The sequence below is a fragment of the Drosophila subpulchrella genome, chromosome 2R, assembly GCF_014743375.2.
Source record: "Drosophila subpulchrella strain 33 F10 #4 breed RU33 chromosome 2R, RU_Dsub_v1.1 Primary Assembly, whole genome shotgun sequence".
Taxonomy (NCBI): Eukaryota; Metazoa; Arthropoda; class Insecta; order Diptera; family Drosophilidae; genus Drosophila; species Drosophila subpulchrella.
Window position 1 is genome coordinate 777,987 of NC_050611.1, and position 22,507 is coordinate 800,493.

The following is a 22,507-nucleotide window of genomic DNA, read 5'->3' on the forward strand; positions in this document are numbered from 1 at the left end:
TTTAACTCCGTTTGATGGGGGTTACCACCTTGCGGCGATTTTTGACACGACCCAAATAGACTGCGACAGAGATATCAATTGTGTTTGTGTCTTTGAGTGTGCAAAGTGCATGGGATCACCTGCTGCTTTTTGGGGCTTCGGGGGACTCGGATATTTGTACCCGTAGATACACGTACAAAAGTACTCGTATCCTCGCCAGCCCAGTGCTAACAACGAAAAGTCGCTCGTTATTTCCAATTGAATTTGCAGCTAAGTGCAAATAATTCGATAAAATTGCCACTCGGAGGCATTCGAGTGGGCAAACACAGGCCAAAAAGTGGAAAAAAGACGAAATCACCATGAGGCCAAAATGCTTTTGGCTTGCCAGCTTGTCTACGTTCACATCTAAGCCAGCTCCGGCCCCTCACCCTTTCGGCTTTTAGCTCTTAGCCCGGTCCAGCTGCAATCCAGTTTTACACACTCTAACTATCGAGTTGCCGACTGTCGACCGCCGACTGCCGACTGCAGTTGAATAAATGGCCACAAAAAGAGCTGCAAACAATCTTACAAGCTAATCGCACAAAATGTTTCGTTTCGTGTTTGACGTTGACACTGGACAAGTGGGCAGTGGCCAGCACCGATGGATGTTTGTATATAGGCCTCTATATCCCCAGCATATCGGTGTCCATATCGCGCATATCGCTTTCCCGGTCTCGGCATTCTGCTGCCCACGTGCCCCACAGAATTTTCATTCGTCTCTGATTTATAGGCATCGAATAAAGCAATCAAAATCAATTTAACTGTTATCAAGCTGGCCATTGGCAGTCGGTAATTAAGTGAGACGCCAAGTATCGCATCGCGTGCAAGTGCGTCACCCATCAGCCAGCCTCCCGTCGGAAATCATCCGCAGACTCGCAGCCATCATCCTGCGTTCGCGTTAGATGCAAACCTAATTAGCCGGACGGGCGAGTCAAAAGGCCAGCTAATGACATTACAGGGCTTTAATTAACGTAGCCCCGCAATTACCGCTGCCCGATTCCTCGAGTCCCCGATTTAGCCAATGCCATCCCGTCACCCGATCAATTGACAGTGAAATAGTGCCGAAGGCGGCAAGGTGCAGAGTGCAAACGTTGCACTTTAGGCGGACCAATTTAGCACTGACTCATCCAGCTTATGTGTGCATAACATGGACTGATGAAAACAGTGGCCAAAAACTTAAAGTAAGCTGAAATCTGAAAGGTTTCTGAATAAACAGAAGAAGTCAATATTCATTTCGTTTATATTTTAGTTATTTGCAATATAATGCTTACTAAAAGTATAGCCTCACCATACAATAGTCATCGTCTTAATAATAAATAAAATCGAATGACCAATTATACTTTTATTTCATAAACTGGTTAGTAATTACCTATTTAAATACGCATTTTATACAAATATAGTAACCAGACTACAAGGATATTTAAAAACATACCTATACCTATATAATACACCTATACAAGTTTATCCTGTACCTTCTTTAGACCTATTTTTGTTGGAGAATTGTATAAGGGTAACAAGCTACTTATTCAAATTATCTTAAGATTTCTTTAGGATGTCATGTTAGTATATCAAAATAAGACAAGGTATTCGGATCAAAACAAATGTGTTGCAAATAACCTTCTTAAATGATTTTCTGTCCAAATTTTTTTCAATAAAGGGATCCATTTGCATTTTCTGTGGGATGTGGTGACAAGTCATTAAGAAAAGGTGATTAGTGACCTAGACTTTACAGAGAAGCAGTATCTTAAGCTTTTCACTTAGCTTCCCTCAGTGTACGAATACAGGAGCCATAAGTTACGCACAAGTTTTGCTTGAATTTGCATTTCTATCGAAGTGCTTTCCGTTGAATGCGTGGATGATTGTCCCAGTATAGCTATAGCTTTAGCCGATTCCCTATCCATCGGTCATTCGGTTAAGCCCCCAGTCCCCGAACCTCTTGTCCTCCTTCTGCCTTTGTGGCACATTCGTTTACTGATTATGCGTTTTATGCGACGACCATAAATTTCCGCTGTCGCTGCTCTCGTCTGCTTCCTTTTCTCCCTTCTGCCCCACATATATCTCCTATAGAGTGTATCCCCACCACCCAGGCCAGTCTCATCCGCTGTCCAGCGCTTATCACTCGGCCATTGCAGTTGGCATAAAAATAAATATTGCACAAATGCGTATAAAAAGTAAATAAAATAAAGCAAGTAGCCGTCGCAGGGGACTCCGTTTTATACGACCTACAAATAAGCCGCAAAGGCGCTTACTACCGATTCGCCCCGCACTCCTCGTTCGGATTTATTTCCCGGGGATCTGGATGTGGAACCTCGTGCCGTCTTTTAAGAGCGATTTGAGGGGCATAATTATGCGAGCACTGTAATTGAGGGCTGCTCACGCCGATAAGCCATGAGGCATAATTGTGGTCTCGGAACTTCGAGATAAGAACTTGTGGGTTTAAGCGGATTCCTCGGCGATGGGTGACCCACTGATTGGCCACTTTTGCTCTACGCTTTCAAAGCACTTATTCACACACGAAAAAACGAAGAATATTATTGTGAAATTATTAAAATCAATCAACTGTGTTTTTCAATTCAATTGGCGTTGATTTCGATGAGTGAAATAACAGCTTAACTGATGAAAAACAAATATCTAAAAATACATTTTAACCATGTTTAGTATTCGAGTCATGGACCTATTTAGTTGATCATTTTCCTCTGCCTACTGACGGCTGCTAAACGCTCAATTTGCATTAAACACACCGAATTATTAAACAGCAACTGCAAAGTGCATGTGGGAATATTTGCACACATGCTGTTATGAATTTTCCAGCGGCTTTGTGTGTGTGTGTTGACAATGAGGTCGCCAGAGCAAATAATTTACAGTACTCTGCAGTAATTGCCATAATTTTCGACTGCCATTCGAACAAGGCCCCTTGCCCCATCCCCCTACCTCCCCTTCGAACTCTCCGCCGCCCCCATTCCTGTCATGAATATTGAAAATCGAAGTTAAAGTTGAACCGCCCAACTGTCCAGCTGTCCGAGTGTCCAACTGCCAGAGCTCCGCGCTCCGCTTGTGGGTGCCCACTGACATGGGCGTGGGCTGGGAAAAAGAAACTATAGCTGAATCAGAAACAGAAACAGAAAATGAAACACACACTGGCCACACGCAGATGAAGTTGCAGCCTCCTCCAAGCGGGGCCTCACAAACAGTCCAGCTTCTAACGGGGAACATTATTTGAACTCCCTAACTTACTCTTAATAACCAAAGCGTTCTTGATCAACATCAGAACTTCCCAGGTTTTTATAACATTAATCTAAAAAATAATATTGAAGTAAAAATTATACCTATGATGAAAACTTGGAGTTTTGATAATTCCGAACTCTTAGACTTTTTCGAAACACATTTTCAAAAGTATACCCATGTTTGAAGTGGTTTAAACTAAATATTTTCTATTTTGGGAGTATTTTCTAAAGTTCCGAAAATCTTTAAAGCATTATGGGAGACAGAACACGCTTAAACTCAAATTTTTGAAGAACCTGTCCACTCCATACATTCTACTTAGGGAACCTAGACTATAGTATCGCTCTCATCTGATTCAATCGTGCACTTCTGCAATCCATAGTGCACTACTGTCTGCTGAAGCAGTGGAGTTGTTCCGTTTGTTGAATTGCATAATTTATGGGCCTCAAGATCGATTTTAATCGTTGCTGTTGTATCTCACGGCCTTATATGGCCAGTAGTTGGTGGAAGACTCAGAACAATGTGCCGGGGGGCGTGTTTGTTCTGTATGCCTTCACCGTTACATACAGGCACTTAGGCATACATATGTTCCTGTGTTAATTTATTCATGAGCTGGCGAGCGGGCTAAGCTTCCGTTATAAATCCGCGCTTAGTGCACTTTATGCTCCGCTGCACACTGGGTGCTGCCTCCCACTCCCACACTCTGCCCTCTCCCTCGCACTCGGGGGCTTGTTTGTTCGCCAAAGGGCCCTCGTCTTCGCCTCACATGTAACCCATTTCGCAGAGTTGAAACAAATCCAAATCCAGCAACGCAGCCCAAATAGGCGTGTCTGCCTGTCCCTCTTCTCTGAAAGGTTTACTTTAGAATGAGGTCTTAATTCAGGGCTGTCAACTTTGGGTATTTTCACGTCAGATCTGGCTGTTTAGGGCACTCACAAAAAAAGGTAGGATATCTCGGTACACCCTTATCATAACCCAAAAATATGGTTCATTTCTGTTTTGCGTCCGTTATTATCAGATATTTCCGGTTTTCACATTTCTTGAAGAAAAGTATTTAGCTATTTATTTCATTTTTGACTAAAGTTGCATTAAAAATTGAAAATGAGTTTTCCTAAATTACTCGAAAGTGCAAATCACATCAGCCCTGTATATTTTAACATACTTATGAATATAGTATAGTATAGTTATACTGAAAATCTCAATATCAAAATGTAAAAAAGTATTTACTTCAAGGACTACAAATTTATTAAATTAAGCCAAAAGCCGTAATATATATATATCAGAAAATAAGCCAGAAAGCAGTAAATAATATACAATAAATAGCGATTATTATAAATAAATCCCGTGTTCTCATAAGAAACTAAATAGTTTATAAGCTTTTTTAAAGCTAATAAAGCTAGAAAATCTGTACAATGATCCCCATCTCTCTTCTCCCGCGTGAATGTGTGTATTTTGTCAGTTGAAAAGTATGGCACAAAGTGTTAGGCAAAGTCAAACAAGAGGCCAAAGTGGATGCATCTGCATCTGCATCTGCATCTGTGCGTGTGCACAGGGCTTTGGGCCCAGCTAAGCAGTTATGCCATTGTTTCCCAGCGCTGCTCCAAAATTGCGTGGGCGTGATGAGAAATGCGAGTAGTGGCCCCTTCTCATTTCAACACCCTCTTTTTGTCTGATGTTATCGATACGGTGATGACCCACATCTGAAGGTATACGTGTGTCCCCTTCCCGTCGCTGGCTCTTTCCGATCCCCAACTGATACTGAGCCCACACTGGAAATTTGCATAATTTGACGACAAGTCGGCTCGGAGATTTATTATACACGCTTCATATGAGCCAAACCGAATATGGTTAAAAACCGAGATAGCGATAAGCATCATATAATTGTGCCGAACAGGAAATTACGACGACATAATTGAGTGCCATGTTGCCGAATCGAAATGAGATCGCAGTAGGGAAAAGCCCTAATCCACAAGTACTCCCCTGGCAGTGGGAACACCACCTTCATGGGCGGTTCGAGATTCGAATGAATGGGAAGGAGGCGCCAAAAGCCAAAAGCCACAGCCATACACACATCTGCTGGCCTGTGTAAATATTTATGCAAATATAAACAAGGGCCGAATGGCTGGCATGTAAATACTACTGCCAAATGCAATAGATTAAAGCCATCCAGAGACGGCGTGTGTCACGTTTCATTCCGGGAACCAAGGAGCAGCCAACACGAAACGGAAGTCAAGTGGACACTTACTGCTTACCTGGCCAAACACCTGGGACCTCCGCCGATTGACAGGCGCGAGCCGATGGTGGCCATTGCATTTGCATTTCGAGACAGCACTCGGAGAATCCCTAAGTTTCGAGGATAAGAGCTTAAAATACTTCAAGATTTAGGTCCATAAGGAGCTGACAGTTAGCACTTAAGATGCAGGCCAAACATAAAGTTAAGATCCTTTTATTCGGAATTGGATTAAATATTTTAAATAAAATTTTTTTGTCCAATATTATTATCAAATAAAATGACACTTCATAAATCAATAGTTTTTCTATATGCCCTCGAATTCTTAAACAACTAAACAAGAAATAACACAAATTTAAGGTCTGAAGTTCTAGATATTTGAAACCATTAACATGGTTAATCTGATCTTCTATCATACTATTTTGCATGGATCGTGAAGTTTACATTTCGTTCAAAACCCAAACCAAAAATTGGGAAATTCAATTTATTGCTGTTGGCTTAAATCGCATTTTCTCATACTTCGAGTCTATGCACCTCTCGGAATTTTAAGTAATTAAGAAACTTGTGCATATATTTTCCTCAGTGCGGCGGCTGTCTGCCTCCAAAAGGAAGCCGTCAAGGTGCAGCCGTCGGTTTAGAAAGTTATTTGCATGCCACGCTTTAACCGAAGCCGCTCCTCAACTCTCGGGTGCTTTGCATGCAGATTTCGGATTGGCACTTGGCCAATACCAGCGGAAGCGATCGGTATCGCTCTCACTTCAAGGACAATGGCATGTTAATTACGGGCGACCCAGCCGATATTGCCGAATTGTTTGCCAGCGCTCCACGCACCCTAATGACCCATAAACACTGGCTCAATAGGCCATTTCCGCCGTCGTTGGCCAGATAACGCACCTTGGTCTGGGCCACCTGTCGCCCCAACGCCCATCGGCCCCTTTTTGGCCAAACGAGCACATCTATAACGAATGCCAGGCCGGGCCATAAACACACGTACCCACATATAAATTCTATTTATCAACAAACATTTTCGCTGGCCCCGCAACAACAATGGCACCTAGTTGGCTGTAAAACCCAGGTCGTGTTGGGTGGCTTGGGTTGGAGCTGGGAGCTGGGAACTGGGACCTGGGACCTGGGGTTGGGGTTCATTTGGGGCGCCCCACCCACCGACCAAACCCAAAAAACTGACTTGCGTTTAAAGCGAACGTTAAGGGCAAACTTTTAATTAGAAAGCAAGTACGGTCAGCTGGTAAATGGCTGGGGAGCAGTGGCAAATACGGAAACTATGCACGGGAATATTTCATTATGTGTACATATGTATACAGATGTACATATCAGTACACGGAGAGAAAAGAAACCTCAGTAATCGTTAAATTCTAAAATACAAAATAAACAGAGTTTTTGGTTTTATTAGTAGTTTAAAAAAGGTAAATGTATAGATCAGAGATAATTTATGTGATTAGAGAATATTATCTGTAATATGTTGAAATTGAGAAACATATTGCTCATAAGCAATTATTTTCTAAAATTGTATAATATTATTAGCCTTTTTAAACCACAAAAAAGCTATTTAAAATATCGAATGAGTATTTTTATCTAGTTCTTCATGCAATTTACAGATTTGCTTTTCTCAGTGCATGCGTGTTTGCGTAGTGGCACTGACTTTTCCGAGCCAGCGAACTCTGCATGTTTAAGTCCAATAACGGAATTGAACGCACAATAGTTCGCAATCAGCCGAGTTGAGATGGGGTAGGTTAGGGTCATTCCACGGATGAGGGAACGGCTTCAGGCGGCGTTCCGTTTCCACTTCCCGATCTCGAAGCCCGCTCCCCACTCCCCACTCCCTACACTGCCGCCCCCTAATTCCCAGATGATAAATCGCAGGCCGACATCTTCATTGCATCTGCATGTGTCAGCCGCTCATTAAAAAGGTATTCATCATTATCCCGACCGCCGCTGCAGTTGTCGCACCCAAAGTGAAAATGCCGCCAAGACTGGGTGCGAGAATTGGATCTGTCGCTATATCTTTTGCGGCGGCGTGTTCGCTGTCAAAATCCATTCCAGCCAGGGGAAATGGGGGGTCCCTCAGATGTTTTTATTAATTTCACTGGGGTAAGGTACAACGACTTTAAGCCCCAGCTGAAATGATCGATGTTAATGATGGGTACTTCTTGGGGATTTTCGCAACATGGAGTCATTACTTGAAAAACTGATTGATGATTTTGTTAATTCAAGGGCAGTGATACATAATCCCAAGCTATGATCGTTATGATCAAGCTTATAGTTTACGTTATGCGCAGATGCAATACTTCCAGGTATTGGTAGAAGATTAATCTAATACTTCAAAGTCGGTTTTGCGATTTTAACGTTTAACGGGGCTATTATGTTTTGATTTATAGTAAAATATAGATGCCAAGGTGGCGAATTAATAGTATTGAATAAAACAAGCTTATGGCGCAAAACGTGTTGCTATGCAAATTAGATATAGTATAAGCCCAAAGCGTAAGTAATTGCTAAAAATAAAAGTGCTGACAATCGTTTTAAGGAGAAAACCTATTTAGCGTAATGTGAATGAATAACCAGACGATAATATAATATATTAATTGTGATGAGTGCCATTTCGAGCTTTAAAGCGGTACTATTTAATTTTGGGACAAGTTCTATTTCGATAATAAATTTAAATATTCCGAGGTTACACAACTTCAAACTATCGAGTTACTTATTTATAGAGCAAGAGTATCTCAGCTTCGCTGTGAACTTGGACATGTGCGACGTATCGACGTGCAATTGTAATTTTCTTGCTTTCTTCTCTCATTTCATTTTCGTTATTGTGAAATTGTTCAATAGTTTTTCTTTTTCTTGGCCTGTCTCAGTCGTCATCCGTGGCCCCTTTTCGAGATGAGATGCGTTATGCGATATGTGCGCCACTTTAGCTTATGATGGAATTGACACTTCAGTTTCTGTGACACACGAAGTGCGGGACGCCCATCAAAAACAGACCCGGGGCTCTGATACAAAAGCATAATTCCCCAGCCCATCCAGTGAGAAATAGAGATGCCAGATAGTGGAGGCAGACGCACTTGAAATGCATAAAATGGCATTTTCTTTTGTGTGTGCAATGAATGCTTTGCCTCTTTGGTGGGTGTTTTTCCTTTTTGAGGAGTAGGAGGATGGATTTTTATGGCCAAGTGGAGTTTCGAGATGCGTTTGCTAGTGCTAATGGCGCACTTATGACCACGGGGTTGGAACCCAAAGGCTCGGGGTGTGTGGTCTATCAGTCGATCAATTTGTCCTCTCTTCACTTGGCAAAATAAACCAAAACCCCAATCGCAGACGCATATAAATTCGGCTACAGCTGAACAAACCCCCTGTGTAAATTGTTTTATCATTACGAAAAGTTTGAGCTTGGATTTCCGCTAATTGCCGAATAGCAGCCCTGAAGTTTGCCTTGGTTTAATTTTCATTTTATTCGTTTTCTTTTGTGTGTAATCTAAGCTGGAAAACAGTGGGGGGCACACTATATAGCCTACATAACTGTAAGTTCCCATCTACATCTGATATAGCTGGCAAGAGGCGGAAAACAATGGGAACAGGGCGAAATGAGTTTGAAATTGAGAACGAATGAAGAAACTGCCGGCGGATATCTAGTTGTTCTTATTACTGTTGCTGGCGTCACTGTTGCGGGTCGAATGCACGGTCTTCTTCCCGTATCAATCATAATTAGAAGGCGGTGCCTGTAAGTTTTAAGAATCACTAATGTTTCCCCGACTCTCAGGCGCACATAGGCATAAATCCGAATGACTTTAGTTTTTACATTCGTGAGAACTCATCACATTCGTATCTTATGATACACAGAAAGAACAATATCCAAATAGTTCTCGGAAAATAACCACTTTAAATAACTAAATTTTAAACACATGATAAAGAAAGGTCAATATTACTTTCTAACTTAGGATTTTGAAATACAACAACTTGTAATACCTAAGTTATATTAAATTTGTTGTACTAAAAAATAATCGAAAATACCCTTTTTGAAAATATGAGTAAATACCATAATAAATTGAATAACTGAAAGGCTATCAATCTAACCTTTTTAAAGAGAATTGTATACGACAGAATGTCACGAAAGTCATGAACCTAATCGTGTCTTAAGTAAGCACATAATATTTCCACTCAGAGTACTTTTAATACTTGTTGTTTGGAGCTTCAAAAATAAACTCTCTTAAATCGGAATTTTTATTCCCGATTTTAAATGGTTTTTTTATTTCTCCAAGTGCTCTTTATGCAAGCTGCACTTGGCTTCATCCGACTTTTGGAGCCCACATCCCAGCACATCAAATGTTTAGTGCTTAATAAAGTGTGTTATGTCTTTTGTGTAATTATTTTTAGCTTTAGTCGCGCTTGATTGCCGTGTTGGGAAAGAGGAGGTTGGAAGGAGGGAAGGCCTCGCAGGCGTTTCTAAGCGAACATTTTCGTGTGTGGGCCCCGGAACACAAAGATCTTAAAGGTTTCGGCCCGAGCACCGAAAATACACCCCTTCCCCTTGCTATACATATATATATACGTGGTATGTAAATGCGAGAGTTCCACCTACAAGGTGCTTTGGGCTTTTGGGTTTCTATTTGCACAGGTGTTTTTAGCACCTGGCTTCATGGATGCCTGATGTGTTTGGGGCATTAGTTATCATCATCGTACGCCCTCAGGGGGCGTGTCACCGGTAAGTGCTAAAAGGCATTCGACTGCACTTTTCTGTAATAATTAGCACATCATGACTTGTAAATAAAGGCCACCAGTGATGGGCGATGTTCTCCGAGGGACCATATTTAGCTGCTCTACATAAGAGACTCTTATAGAAAATATCACCATATTGGTCATAGACAAGCTCATGTTTGGTAAACATTAAATACGCTGTGTTTGATTTAGTTCAGGGCTAAAATATTTCAAGAAGCCATGATTATTTGGGTAGTCAAGCAATTAAACTAGAGGGTTTCCTGGGACTAAGATAACTTTAATCTTGTGTACCATATGAAAACCAGACCATAACCTTATTTATTTGATTATTAAGGTTATTAGGTTCAATACGGTTATTTGTCTTAGATACTTTCCACACCATTTCTGATGTTTCTCCAAGCTATCTTTGTTCGAAGATAAATTACCCTTTTCTCCAAGAAAACTTTTGTTGATGGATTTTCCATTATCTATGCAAAAACCTCGATAGTTTGGCGGAAACTTTCATTTGTTTTCTCATCGCGATTGCTTTTCCCACGAAAATCATTTGGCAGATGGCTTTTTGATTGCTCCGACTGCTAATTTTTGGAGAGGTAATGGCCCGCGAGGCAAACTCGAAATTCGAATCGCATTGGAGCATAATTCAATTTTCGCTTATGGCCAAACGAAACCGGTCCAAGATGCCAGCCATCAGCAATCAGCTAATAATAAAGATTTTAAACTAATTGGCTCATTTAACGCAAAAAAATCATTATAATAATGATGACGATGACTGATGACTATTTGCCCGATAGGTCGCAAAATCATGGCCTTCGGAAAGCTGAGAGGGAGTGTATTGTAAGTCGCCAGAAATTAATTATACAAAAGTAAGTTTTGCCATTGCAACGTTCTTTTTTCTGGTGTGTGTCTGCTACTCTCCCATTTTTGTCAGCGATTTTGCAAATTGAAAAGGTCCCCGCCCGGTTCTCGACTTCGCCCCTCGACCAATGACCTTTATCGCGAAACTCATTAACGAAGGAATTGGGGCATGGCAAAGGAAGTAGTCGAAGTCGAAGGAAGACGAAGAAGGACTTTGATAAAGTAGAAGGAAACACATAAAAGCTGCTGGACATAATCGTCTCCGCAGGCCAAAAGGGGGTGGTGTACACGGAGAGGAAAAGTCTGTATAAAATATAACTAAATTCAATGGTTCTATTCACAGATCAATCATTTACTCAAACAGCTCGAATTCGTGTTTAATACCAAAAACAAAATATATATCTCGCACAATCTTTTGCTTTGATTTCCTCCTAATTACATTTCAGTTATCTCAACAATGCGAATTCTTCAGTTAACTTTTTGTCTTGTTACCAAAAGTATAGATATTTAAAAACGGTGCGTTCTTAAGATCCAATATACAAAAATTATGAAATCAAATACCAACAAAAGAAATTACGCAACGAAATAATAAATGCTCTATCTGATCCCACAAGAATTCGCGATACTTTCTTTAAGTATTTCAAAGAATGTAAAGGTATCGATGTCTTTGTATACATTTTGTTGAATATACTACGTAAAAGCATATTTTATTTCCTGTTTTAATTAGATATTTCTAAAACTTTCAAACTCGACAATTCCAAATGGAGTTCTCTGAGTGTGTAGGAATTTCGGTGGTGACTTACTTGCGTGCCAGGCGCTTCCTTATTCCCGCGAACATTTTCGGTTCTCCTTTCGCTGCTCGCCTTTATCCGCTTTTATGTCCGTACTAATGTTGTATTGTAAATTAAATTGCCGATTTCCGGAGGGTCTCACCGCTCCAACGCTATCTTTCTCACTCCCGGCGAAAAAGGGCAACCGACTACGGCGACACTTAAAATTAATTAAAAAAACAGCAAAAAGCGCAAACGCAGTTGTCGCGCAGCTTCACTTCATGTACTTGTTGTTTTTCTGCTTGTTTTTGTTCATTTGGCGAGTTGTTTTTGGTGTTATTTTTGTTGTGATTGGCAGCTTTTGGACGCCTCATTGCAAGAGGCGAACAAACAAACCAACAAACCAGCCAACAAACAAATGGGAAAAACAGAAACCGAAATGAAAATCAATTAGCCAAAGTAGGCAGCTGCAACTGTTTGCCGGGGATTTATTTCTATTCATCGATATGCGGACGGATTGTAGATTGTGCAATCCGTAATTCGAAATTCGTAATTCGACGGAATCAATAATCCTCAGCTGCGATCGCGATCGAGCATTTCCCAACGCACAAGCACTTTCAATGCACCAAAATATTTTCATTCACTGCGCTCCTCGTTGACAATCTCATCGGGTTTCTGCTTTTCTTTTCTTCGGGGAGCTGAAACGAGGAAAGGAGAAATTCACACATTATTTTCAAATTTATTTTCCGTTCATTTGTATCAACAAGCTTCAAAACGAAAAGAGGGGTAAATTTCGGGAGGGCCGCATAAGCGATTTATATAATTGACGTGTCGAGTGACAAATTCGAAGCATTTGCTTCCAACAAGTCGCGTCGAATCGGATTTTGGGGTCCGGCTTACGAGAAGTTACAGCATCAGCAGAAATGTCGTAATACTTGTCGGGCAAAAATTTCTGATTTATTACACAATGTGTGATTTGCTATGAAACCCCCAAAAAATACATTAAATATGACCTTTCTTATACGCATTTTACAGAATAATTCTCATTGACAGGGTCACGTTCGTTCATTTATCGTCGGATCAAATATAAAAAATGGTTCTATTTGAATTTGGAATCAATAACTGAGATGAGAATAAAATAACAGAAAGTGATATTCCAACATGTTAAAATATAATTTCTTCCTTATTTTACTAGAACATTTCGAAATTTGTATTCAAAATACATTATAACATGTAATGGTTTCCTTTAGCTGCTTGTTTACTTGTGTTTAACCTAAACCGTTTAGAACGACTGTGGAAATTCCACTTGTTGTATTTCAAATAATTTGTCATGTATCTGTATACCTGTAACAATTAATACTATTTAATGAATGGATTAGGTTCTGCGCTGGCAAACTTTTAATGATGTTACGGGCCTAACGAGAATTGCAATTAAGTGCCGTGAAAACTTCCTTAAACCATTTGGATGGAAAACAACTGTTACTGTGTGAAGGCATTTAGTGGACCAGCCCGCAGAAGTGAAGATTTATGGTCTGTAAATTTGATGGAAGCTAACGAAATTTGCAGAAAAGAACAGTCTGCTGGCGGAGAAGAATGGGATTGGGAATGTCTGGCATTTCGGATGGATACCCACTGATAAGGCGGCCGTGCCATCTCCGCCAGAACAGAACGGGGAACATCAATCATGGCCTCAATCTGTGTGTGACCCCCATCCTTTTTGGCCAGAACGGATGCATATGTAATTATGGCCCTGTGCCCCCTCTGTTCTTTCGGGCCCCGTTCGGTTCTAATGGCGTATTTGGTTACAGTTTCGGCCCTGCACTTGGCTCACATACGAGTTTCGAGCACAGAGGCGGCAACAGATGGAGCTGCAGATACATATACAGACACAGATACATTTACCCATGCATGACAAAGAACATGCTTCTTTTCTGATGTTTTTCAGTGTTTTCCTCCGTTTTTCCTACCAACTTGCCAGCGAGAGCGTGAAAAAAGCAAAACGCACCAACTTGGAGCTTCTCACGCACGCCGCGGCATTTGTATCTGTATCTGAGACTGAGCGGCGTACTGTGTACTGTATCTATTGGAGATTGCAACACGTAGTACCCGTGCATATTTCCCCCGGTTCCTGTCGCCACACAGAGAAAAATACTACCCGATTAGGTCATGGGTTCTGTCTTTTATTATTCCTTTTGTGGCATGTGACATATACTTTATATAAATTTCATGATATTGGGAACATTTATGGTGCAAACAATGTGCGAATATTTGCTTGGTATTCTACCTTTGTCATATATATCTCATGTTCCTTCAAAACGTTATTAAATACACGTATGATAACATTTGATAAGATAAATATTATATTATAGTAAATATAAAACAAAGGCATCAAAAGTATTGCAAAGATATCTGATCATAATAAAGATATGATTTCCAATGTAGAACAAATTCAAGGCAGTCATACTATGTTTTTTACTGTGTCGCCCTTGTTATGCTTCATGTTCCGCATTCGGCTTTGCCGCTATTTCGGGTCGTTCCCCCTTTTCCACGCTTTTCCCCCTCACTCCGCTCACCCGGGCTTCCCATTTTCCCCTGAATGAACAACGGAAACCTGCCGCATACGATACGCCTCAGCGAGCGTGCAATTACCACCGCAAAACAGTGCTTCTGGATCCGAATCCGAATCCGAATCCATTCTCCACCATCCACTAGTCCACCATCTAAATATCAAAAGTTTCTCAAACTCGAAAATAGTGCAATCTCGCCGGCAAGTGGAACTCTTCTGATTTATGGCCCATTGTATCCGACAGATACAAAACGCTTTTACCAACACTCGAGGCCCACAAGTGGCTGCCGCTGCAGTTTCTCCCCCCTCCCCTTCCATTGCCCTCGTTTACTGATTACTTTGCACTCTTCAGCAAGTGAAATCCAAGACTCGACGCCCACAGATTGAACAACAAAGAGTTGCTCACATTTGGGGCAGGAGGGGTACTTCGGGGCAGGAGAAGGTGTCACCCACATGCCACTATCTCGAGATTAGAGAACAATCCCCGCTCAACTGGCTAAGGAATTCGCCAGATCGCCTTTGTTGACCCAAAGCTAAAGCAATGAAGATGATTTCTTAATAGAATTAATTTGACTTGGTCTAAGGCAAGCAGGCGTTTAATAAATGCACTGGGAAAAACCCAAACGATTACTAATCAAATTAAGGAAAGTTACATATGTAAAGGCGGTTCTATGGGCTAACTTCACTTACTGAACTATTCTTATGGGTACTACAATTTTCTCAAATTCGCTTTTAATAAGAGAAAATCCATTTATTCATCTTAAAATATATTTTACTTTAGCTTCCCTCTTAGTAAGTAAACATTTTTTCAAGTAAAATTGACTTCCGAATTGAGAAAACACTTTCAGGAGTCCCACTATTGTCTAGCAGCATATAAAAAGACATTTCCATAAGAAAATATAAACAGTTTTTGTCCAATTTAGCTGAGGCAGAATCTTTTTCACTGGCAGATGAAAAACGAGGCAAGAAAACGGCGACGAGCAAATGTGCGAAATAAAAATTTCATAACGTGAAATTAGCGCACATAACTCGAATGCAAATGCAATTTGGGCACGTCGTGGCAGGGGCGCTGGCTGGTGGATTGCGAGGGGGATGCTCTCGGAGGGTGGTGGGTGGCATGGAGAGGGGGAAAAGGGGCAGCAGCAACTGATGCCGCAGATGACGAGTCGCTGATGGGGAATATGGCTGGCTGAGTTCGGTTCGAGTTGCTTGGCTGCCCATAAACGAAGCAGCAGCTGCATCGCAAAAACTCCTTTTCCTCCCTTTCCGCCCGCCCCTGCAAAGATCTTGAGTAACGGGATTTATAATTAAACATAAACCCGGCGGATCCGCAGACTCAGCGACTCGGCACAGGCACGCAGAAGTCCATTTATGCCAATAAGCGAAAGATGGAAAATAAAACAGGAACAGCAAGAGCAGCGCTCCTTTTTCCCTTTTTTATTTCGCTGACAGCGAATGTGTCGCCAAGTTGGCTACCTCACAGCCCCGCGAAAAACGTATCGAGGAATGAGAGCGCAAAATAAACAAATCATAAATCTGTGAAAAATATGTTTTATGGCTATGTACATGACCGCGACCACCCAAAAATATGCCCGCTTCGTGGGCAAATATAAAATCGTATCTGCGTATGCCGCAGATGCACAGATACTTTCGTGGCTTTTCAAGTTGTCAGCATTTTCGAAACTAGATTTTTATGTGTTTGTTGCGCGTCCAATTAGAGGGAAAAATGGCTGCGTAAATATGTACGCGACCCCCTCCTCCGTTGTTTGTTTTTCACCAGTTTGATGGTTAATCGAGCGAAATGCAATCAAATTTACATTCCTGCCAAACTGACAAGCAAACTATTCGGGCCCCTTCAAGTGCCGGCCATAATAAATGCCAATAAAAGTTCACATTTAACCCATAAAACTTCGATCGGGGAATTGTTGCCCCTACCTGTGGTCCTGCTTCTCTGGCTTCAGCTCAATTTCAACTTTTATTGAAGTGCCGGCAGGCGGGGTCGGTGCAAAAACAACTACGGAAATCCTCTCGATGACAGGTGTAAGGGCGGGAAATCCAGGTGTGTTCGCAAACGGGAATCGCCGTTCGAATGCAGAGAGCACTTGAGTGTGCTAAAAACTACCCGTAGAATCCAATTAAATGCTGTATTTGCCAATCTTCTTCGGATTAGATTGGAATGGCTGATGGAAATGCTTGCAAAATGATGTTTAATTTCTTGCAACGCTTAGATGGATAAATACATACTCAATTTTTAATAAACTAGTCTTTAAAACTAATATCCATTTGAGTTTTCTAGCAGTCCATTTTATTTGTATCTTTATTTGCATACTTTTTAATGATTATTTCCTTACTTTGAGCCGCTTTGCCCTGAACTGGTTCAACTACCCCTAGCAAGCCGTATAAATAAAAGATTTTTATGTGTGTTTTGTCAACTTCTAAAATTACCTTTTTTAGGCCAATTTGTTGTGCTCCCATTCATAAAAAGCACTTGGTGCTCCTCTTTTATGGGTTTATCGAACCCTGCTATCTCGCCCGAAGCCCACCGCTGTTCCCCATAGATTTATAGCTTCGCAAAGCACTGTTGGCATATTTGTTCACTATCTCGCCCCTCGAGCCCAATCAATTGATGGAAAATTGTTCCACTCTAAGCCAAAGTCTCAATTGTAAGCCGTCGTGGAAATGTAAACACATTTATGCTAGGCAAACATTTTCCGCGCTTCCGCTTTCTTATGATATGACTTAGTGGGTAGCACCACCTCCACCACCCACTGACCCCGATGTTGTAAATCTCTGGCTGGCTTTATCTTGAGCTCTGCGTTCCCAAAGACTGCGGCAGTCAGCAGAAACTATGCCAAGGCAAGAATTCCGCCATTCGGGGGCTTTCAAAGTATACATTATATTCGTGGATTCTGGCCAGATTAGTGGGAGATAAGAGGCGAGCGAAATGGAGGAGGCAGAGGCAGCCATTAAATTTGGAAGCGGAAGCCTCATTATTTGCCTGGGTAATTAGCGTAAATTGGAGTAACATAAGCTGGCTCAAAAGATTGAGTGAATGGTGGACCAAAGTAATTGTATTAAGTAGCAAATTGAATAACGAAATGAAATAACCAATTAAGAGCCCCAGGAAGTGGCCGAAACCAAAAGCAGCGACCGCAAGGCAAACAAACACATATGACACCATCGCGGAGCATTAGCTCCATATCATTGACTAAAAACGTACGGCTATGTGTGTAGTATGGTATAGTAAACCAGTGACCGGTTTGAAGAGTCAGGCGACAAAAGTTCTGTTGCCAAAAAATTAAAAAGCCAAAAGGGGCTTCGGGGAAGGTGTTGCCAAGTAGGATGTGGCCGATGTTTGTGTTATGAATTTCTGAATCAGAACCAGTTCGGCAAGTTACTGGCTAACAGCTCACCAAACTACGGGGCAAACAAAGGCTTAGATACAAATGCAAAGATACTACGGGCTATAGTTGGTGTATGGTTTATGTGGGGAGATACAGACAGAGCGAGACAGCCAAGTGTTGATTTCAATTGTTGACCGTAAAATGGGCTCGAGAAAAGGTGTCAAACCAACCTTGCCCTGCTTGAAATTCATATAAAACTTAAATTTAAATGCGGGGAAACGACATAAAACGAATCACCATAAAATGCGAAACGTGCCCTAAACCAAGCTTTTCAGCAGCGGAGAAAAAATTAGTGCGTGCCTGCAAATGGTTTGCCATGAGATTGGGCCCCATGGAATTGCGAAGAGTCAACAACTACAGACCCACAGAGTTCTCAGTGCTCCATATCGCCATCTACGACTCCATCACATCACCCTGCGCTGCCTCAAGGAATTTATGATATGAGCCCAAATGAGATATGGTTATGGCTGATGTGTTTGCGTTTGTCAACTGGAATAGGCAGACAGTTGGGCAGACTGTGGGACCCGGAGAGAAGTTAGGTAGTTAAGATATACAACTGGGATAGCGCCACCACCTACGGGTGCCCCCACCCCATTAACCAGCCACCCCCTCCCCCAAATGCGTATGCAAATGTCAGCTTATGTGGAGCAGCAACCCTATAGCTCTAGCTGCGGCTTATTTATTTGCCCCCAACACGAGAAGTCTTTTTCGACCTCACCCCCGCATTTTTCGTTAGTACCTCTATTTTGGAGAATTCCTGTGGTTATGTTGACAGAAACATTTTCGTAGTAAATGTTTTTCTACACATTTTAGTTGAGTTTAATCCCTTCCTGCCGTTCCCATAAAAGCTAAAATTCCCATGTCCTTTGCCATCGCATTTTTCTCAATTTATTTATTCATATAGGAATGTTTTTTATATATTTTTGCTATTGTCAGCAGAACAATGGTTTTGGTATTTTTTTGTGGTGCCTAATATTTGTATCGTCCAGTGGACGGGTTTGGTTTGTCTTTAATATTCGTTATGCAAATAACCAGAGTCGAAATCTATTTAAAGCCCAATCGCTTCTAAATAATTAAGTTTTATTTTCATGTTGTATTTCTAGTCCTAGGCAAATTAAATAATATAAAAGTATTTCCTATTCCACAGTAATCTAATTTTCGCAATTGGTTTAGTATCATTTCTTCTCTTCTCTGGCTGCCTTTTCCTGGTGACTTCATCCTAGCACAAATAAAATAATACAGACCTATCTTCTGTGGCTTCTCACCTTATAAATTTATTTGCGGTGGATTTGTGTGGCTTTGCTGACCATAAATAATTGCAGCTAAAGCTTAATTCAATTTGAGTTTAAACCGATTTTCCCAGAAACTTTTTCCCTGGCCTGTGCTTGGCTGTCTCCATTCATTATGCAAATCAAATATTATTGTACATGTGTAGCCATGTTTTCTAAAAAACACGCACGCCTTTTCGGACGCAGGCGCACCTTTCTGCTTCCGGTTTTTGTGGCGGCAGCACGTGCGTGAAAATTGCGCCAGTTGGGGTTTTCACGTGAAAAGAGGGGGCCGCAGTGGGTGGGGAGCCCAAACCCATTATGATTGTTGTGGCAACAGTCGTAATTAAAATGCTAGAAATTACAGTCACAGCCACGTCTTCGGTGTTGACTTTTTTGTACCAAGTTTTCTTTATGGCAATCGGCGCTAAGGTTGCATAATTCCAAGGTTGGAGAAGAGTTCTCCCCCTCTCTGTTTTTTGATTCGACCGAATGTTTGTGCAATGAACCATCAGCATTTCGCTTAGTGGGCTGGGAGAATTCATTAATAATTTCCAGTGAACAAATGCGGCCCTAATCTTATCAGAAATGCGCTTTTCGAGGGGGGAGGAGTGTGCTATTCTCCACTTTCCATTACTCATTGGGCCATTAGGGTTGCGAAATGGCTTTGCAATCGAAGTCGGTGGCAATTCGAGCCACCATTCCCATGCACAATTCCTCAATTCCATTCCCATTGGGATTATTAATTGAATCAATGACAAACCGAAATTCAATAAACAATAACCAGGGGAGCTCTTATCGATGGGGCGCCATGTGGCGTATGCGCAATAATATTACGCATACGCTCGATCCCATAAAGTTGTGCAAGTCGACGGCATGGAAGTGGAATTGAAATCGAAATCAGCAACGCTATTTCTTCCGCAAGAAGTCCAAAGTATAAAGCGAACAGCCTGCCAATCGTTATCGTTATCGCCGCGGTTATCAGGCAGAGATAGCATCGATGACACTGATAATTGACGGCAATCATTGAGCATTTGACAAGTTCATTTTGGGGACAGACCAAGGAAACACAACAAAAATCTTCGGGCGGCGCCTACAGCTGCTCAAATTAACATATTGGAGGCGAAGGGTGATACAGCACTGATAACTACAGTCAAACCTGCCTAAAGAGAATTGCTGTCACAAAGATATAGATGTTTATGTTAAGGTAATAAATGTATTAAGGCTAAAGTTAATTTGTTGAGAGGAACACTAAAGTTCTATGGGAACATTTTTGTTGTGCAATTTAACTCTTTAGAGCTTAAGAAAAAAACCAGTTGAAATGCTTCTTTTGAGAATTAAAACAGAAAATGGAATCTATTTAACGATTTATATGTTTTAATAGCCATTACAATTATAAAAATGGCCGCTTTCAGCAGAGCAACATAACACCTGATCACTGATGGAACTCTTGCGATAGTTCTGCTGAACGCACATGATTATTAATCAAAATAAAAAACTCTTGCATCATGATTAGAAAAAAGGGGTGTAAAAATACATGATACATTGCTGCATGTACTCATGAGTGAAATATCAACAAGAATTAGCATTATTATTATTAAAAAGCCATGAATTAAGTTAAATTCTTTACAAATGTGTTTGACTTTAATGAAACCACGACTTTTGGCGCAATGCTGCAGGTGCAGTGGCAATTTATAAAGCTTTTTCAAACGCATTTTTAATAGAAATCATTTGTTTTATTGCCGTCGTAATGAATCATGAGTGTTCAGCAGAACCAACCAAATCACAGATTACTGATCCAAAAGTGATCAGTAACCATATCATTATTAGCAAATACAAAACCAAACGTTTTATTCGACCATTAAGAGTAAAGTGCTGAATATGCTAATTAAATATTAAGAATTTAATTTGTTAGGCCCAATTTTCTGCTTTCGGAACAAAAAAAAAACAATTTCGAGCGGTTTTTAGATAAAAACACAAAATTGAACAAACCTATCTATCAAAAATAACTTAGCCCAATAATAACTTTTAATAAAATGAAACAAACAATGAGGATTATCAGGATTCTAAAAATATTACTTTTTGAGCCCTTATAAACAATACATTTTGGGGAGTTTTTAATGTGAAGTTTGACTGTCCTAGACGCAAAAAAAGTTGAGATGGGGGCAGTGCGAGATAATTATATGTAAATGGGTTTTTGTCGCCTGTTGTTATCAGGCATTTGGAGCGGTTCGAGGGGTGGGACTCATTAAGTCTGGCCGCAGTCATTGAACTTGGGCGATAGGAACTCACTCTTCTTCTTCCGCCGTCTCCTTTGAGGCTCCTCTATTTCGCCGGAAAATCACGATTCGCCATCCTGCACTTTTTGCATCTTTGTTTCCCTTTTTGCCTTCTGGACCCAGAAACACCAACACAAACAGAAACGGCGACTGGCAGCAGGTGTGTTGTTGTTTCTGTTGGCTTCTGCTTTGTTTGTTTGTTGTTTGTTTGGCTGTCGGCCTTTGCTTTGCTTTCTGCACTTTTCTGCACTCTCTTTTTTTTTGCTTTTTGCTTTTTGCAGCTGTCAACGCACAAAACGCGCAAAATTATGAGCAGAACGCACACATGCTCGTATTTCTATGCACACTGCACACCCACATATGCGTTCGAAACAACAACAAACGATGCCGGCGAGAAGTTCGAGTTGAAGAACTCAGCGAACGCGGACCGGAAACTAGAGTGAACGCGGCGAAGTTTCGTGAACGACTGAGCGAACGACCGAGCGAACTAACGGAGCGAAATTCGAACGCAGCGACGCTGCTACTCGACTGTTAACTTGGCGCACAATAAGGGGGGAAACCCAATTTGTGGGTCTGCTGGGTGAAAATGGATTTTGTTAAGATGAAAAAGCCTTCAATTTTACCTTAGATAACCTACAAATCCAAAATTGAGGCCCCAATTTTGCAAGGAATAAACATAGCGGATCTAGTGTCATGGCTTACTACAATATTCCCACACACAAAAAAATCTGTTGGTAAAATTAACCAATGCAGATAGTTTAGTAACAAGAAAAATTGTACTTTACTATTGAAAATTGTTGTATGTATTTGTTTTTGCTTTGCTTACTATTTAATATTTAAGCCTTTATTGAGATAGTTACGTTCAAGTGATGTGTGTATTTTGTTATTGTAAATAGTTGATTAACTATTAAAAATAGTTATCCTACCGTAAAATCTTTCACCCAAAAGTGTGCAAAAATAAATTGTTCTCCAATGTGTTTTATAATCTCCAACTGGTGGTAGCGTCTCGTACTCCTAGACTCCCAAGCCAAACTCTGAAAAGTTAAGTCTTTATTTAAAACATATCTCTATAAATTTAGTTATTAACTTTGTCAATTTTAAGGTATATAACTAACTATATTTTATGGGTTTGATAACTATGAAAATAGTTATATCATTGCAGTCAAT

At 40.9% G+C, this 22,507-nt stretch overlaps 1 protein-coding gene across 4 annotated transcripts in view; it reads right to left on the reverse strand.

Moving 5' to 3' along the window:
• Positions 1-21,811, reverse strand: part of LOC119551288 — a 40,741-nt gene extending 18,930 nt beyond the window's left edge. For all 4 annotated transcript variants that reach the window (XM_037860561.1, XM_037860559.1, XM_037860560.1 and 1 more), the window contains exons 1-2: positions 21,354-21,811; positions 11,857-12,521 (exon numbers count right to left, since the gene is read on the reverse strand). In XM_037860561.1, coding sequence (XP_037716489.1) covers positions 11,857-11,891 — 35 coding nt within the window. In that variant the 5' untranslated portion in view covers positions 11,892-12,521; positions 21,354-21,811. The remainder of the gene's footprint in view (positions 1-11,856; positions 12,522-21,353) is intronic.
• Positions 21,812-22,507: the final 696 nt, after the last annotated feature.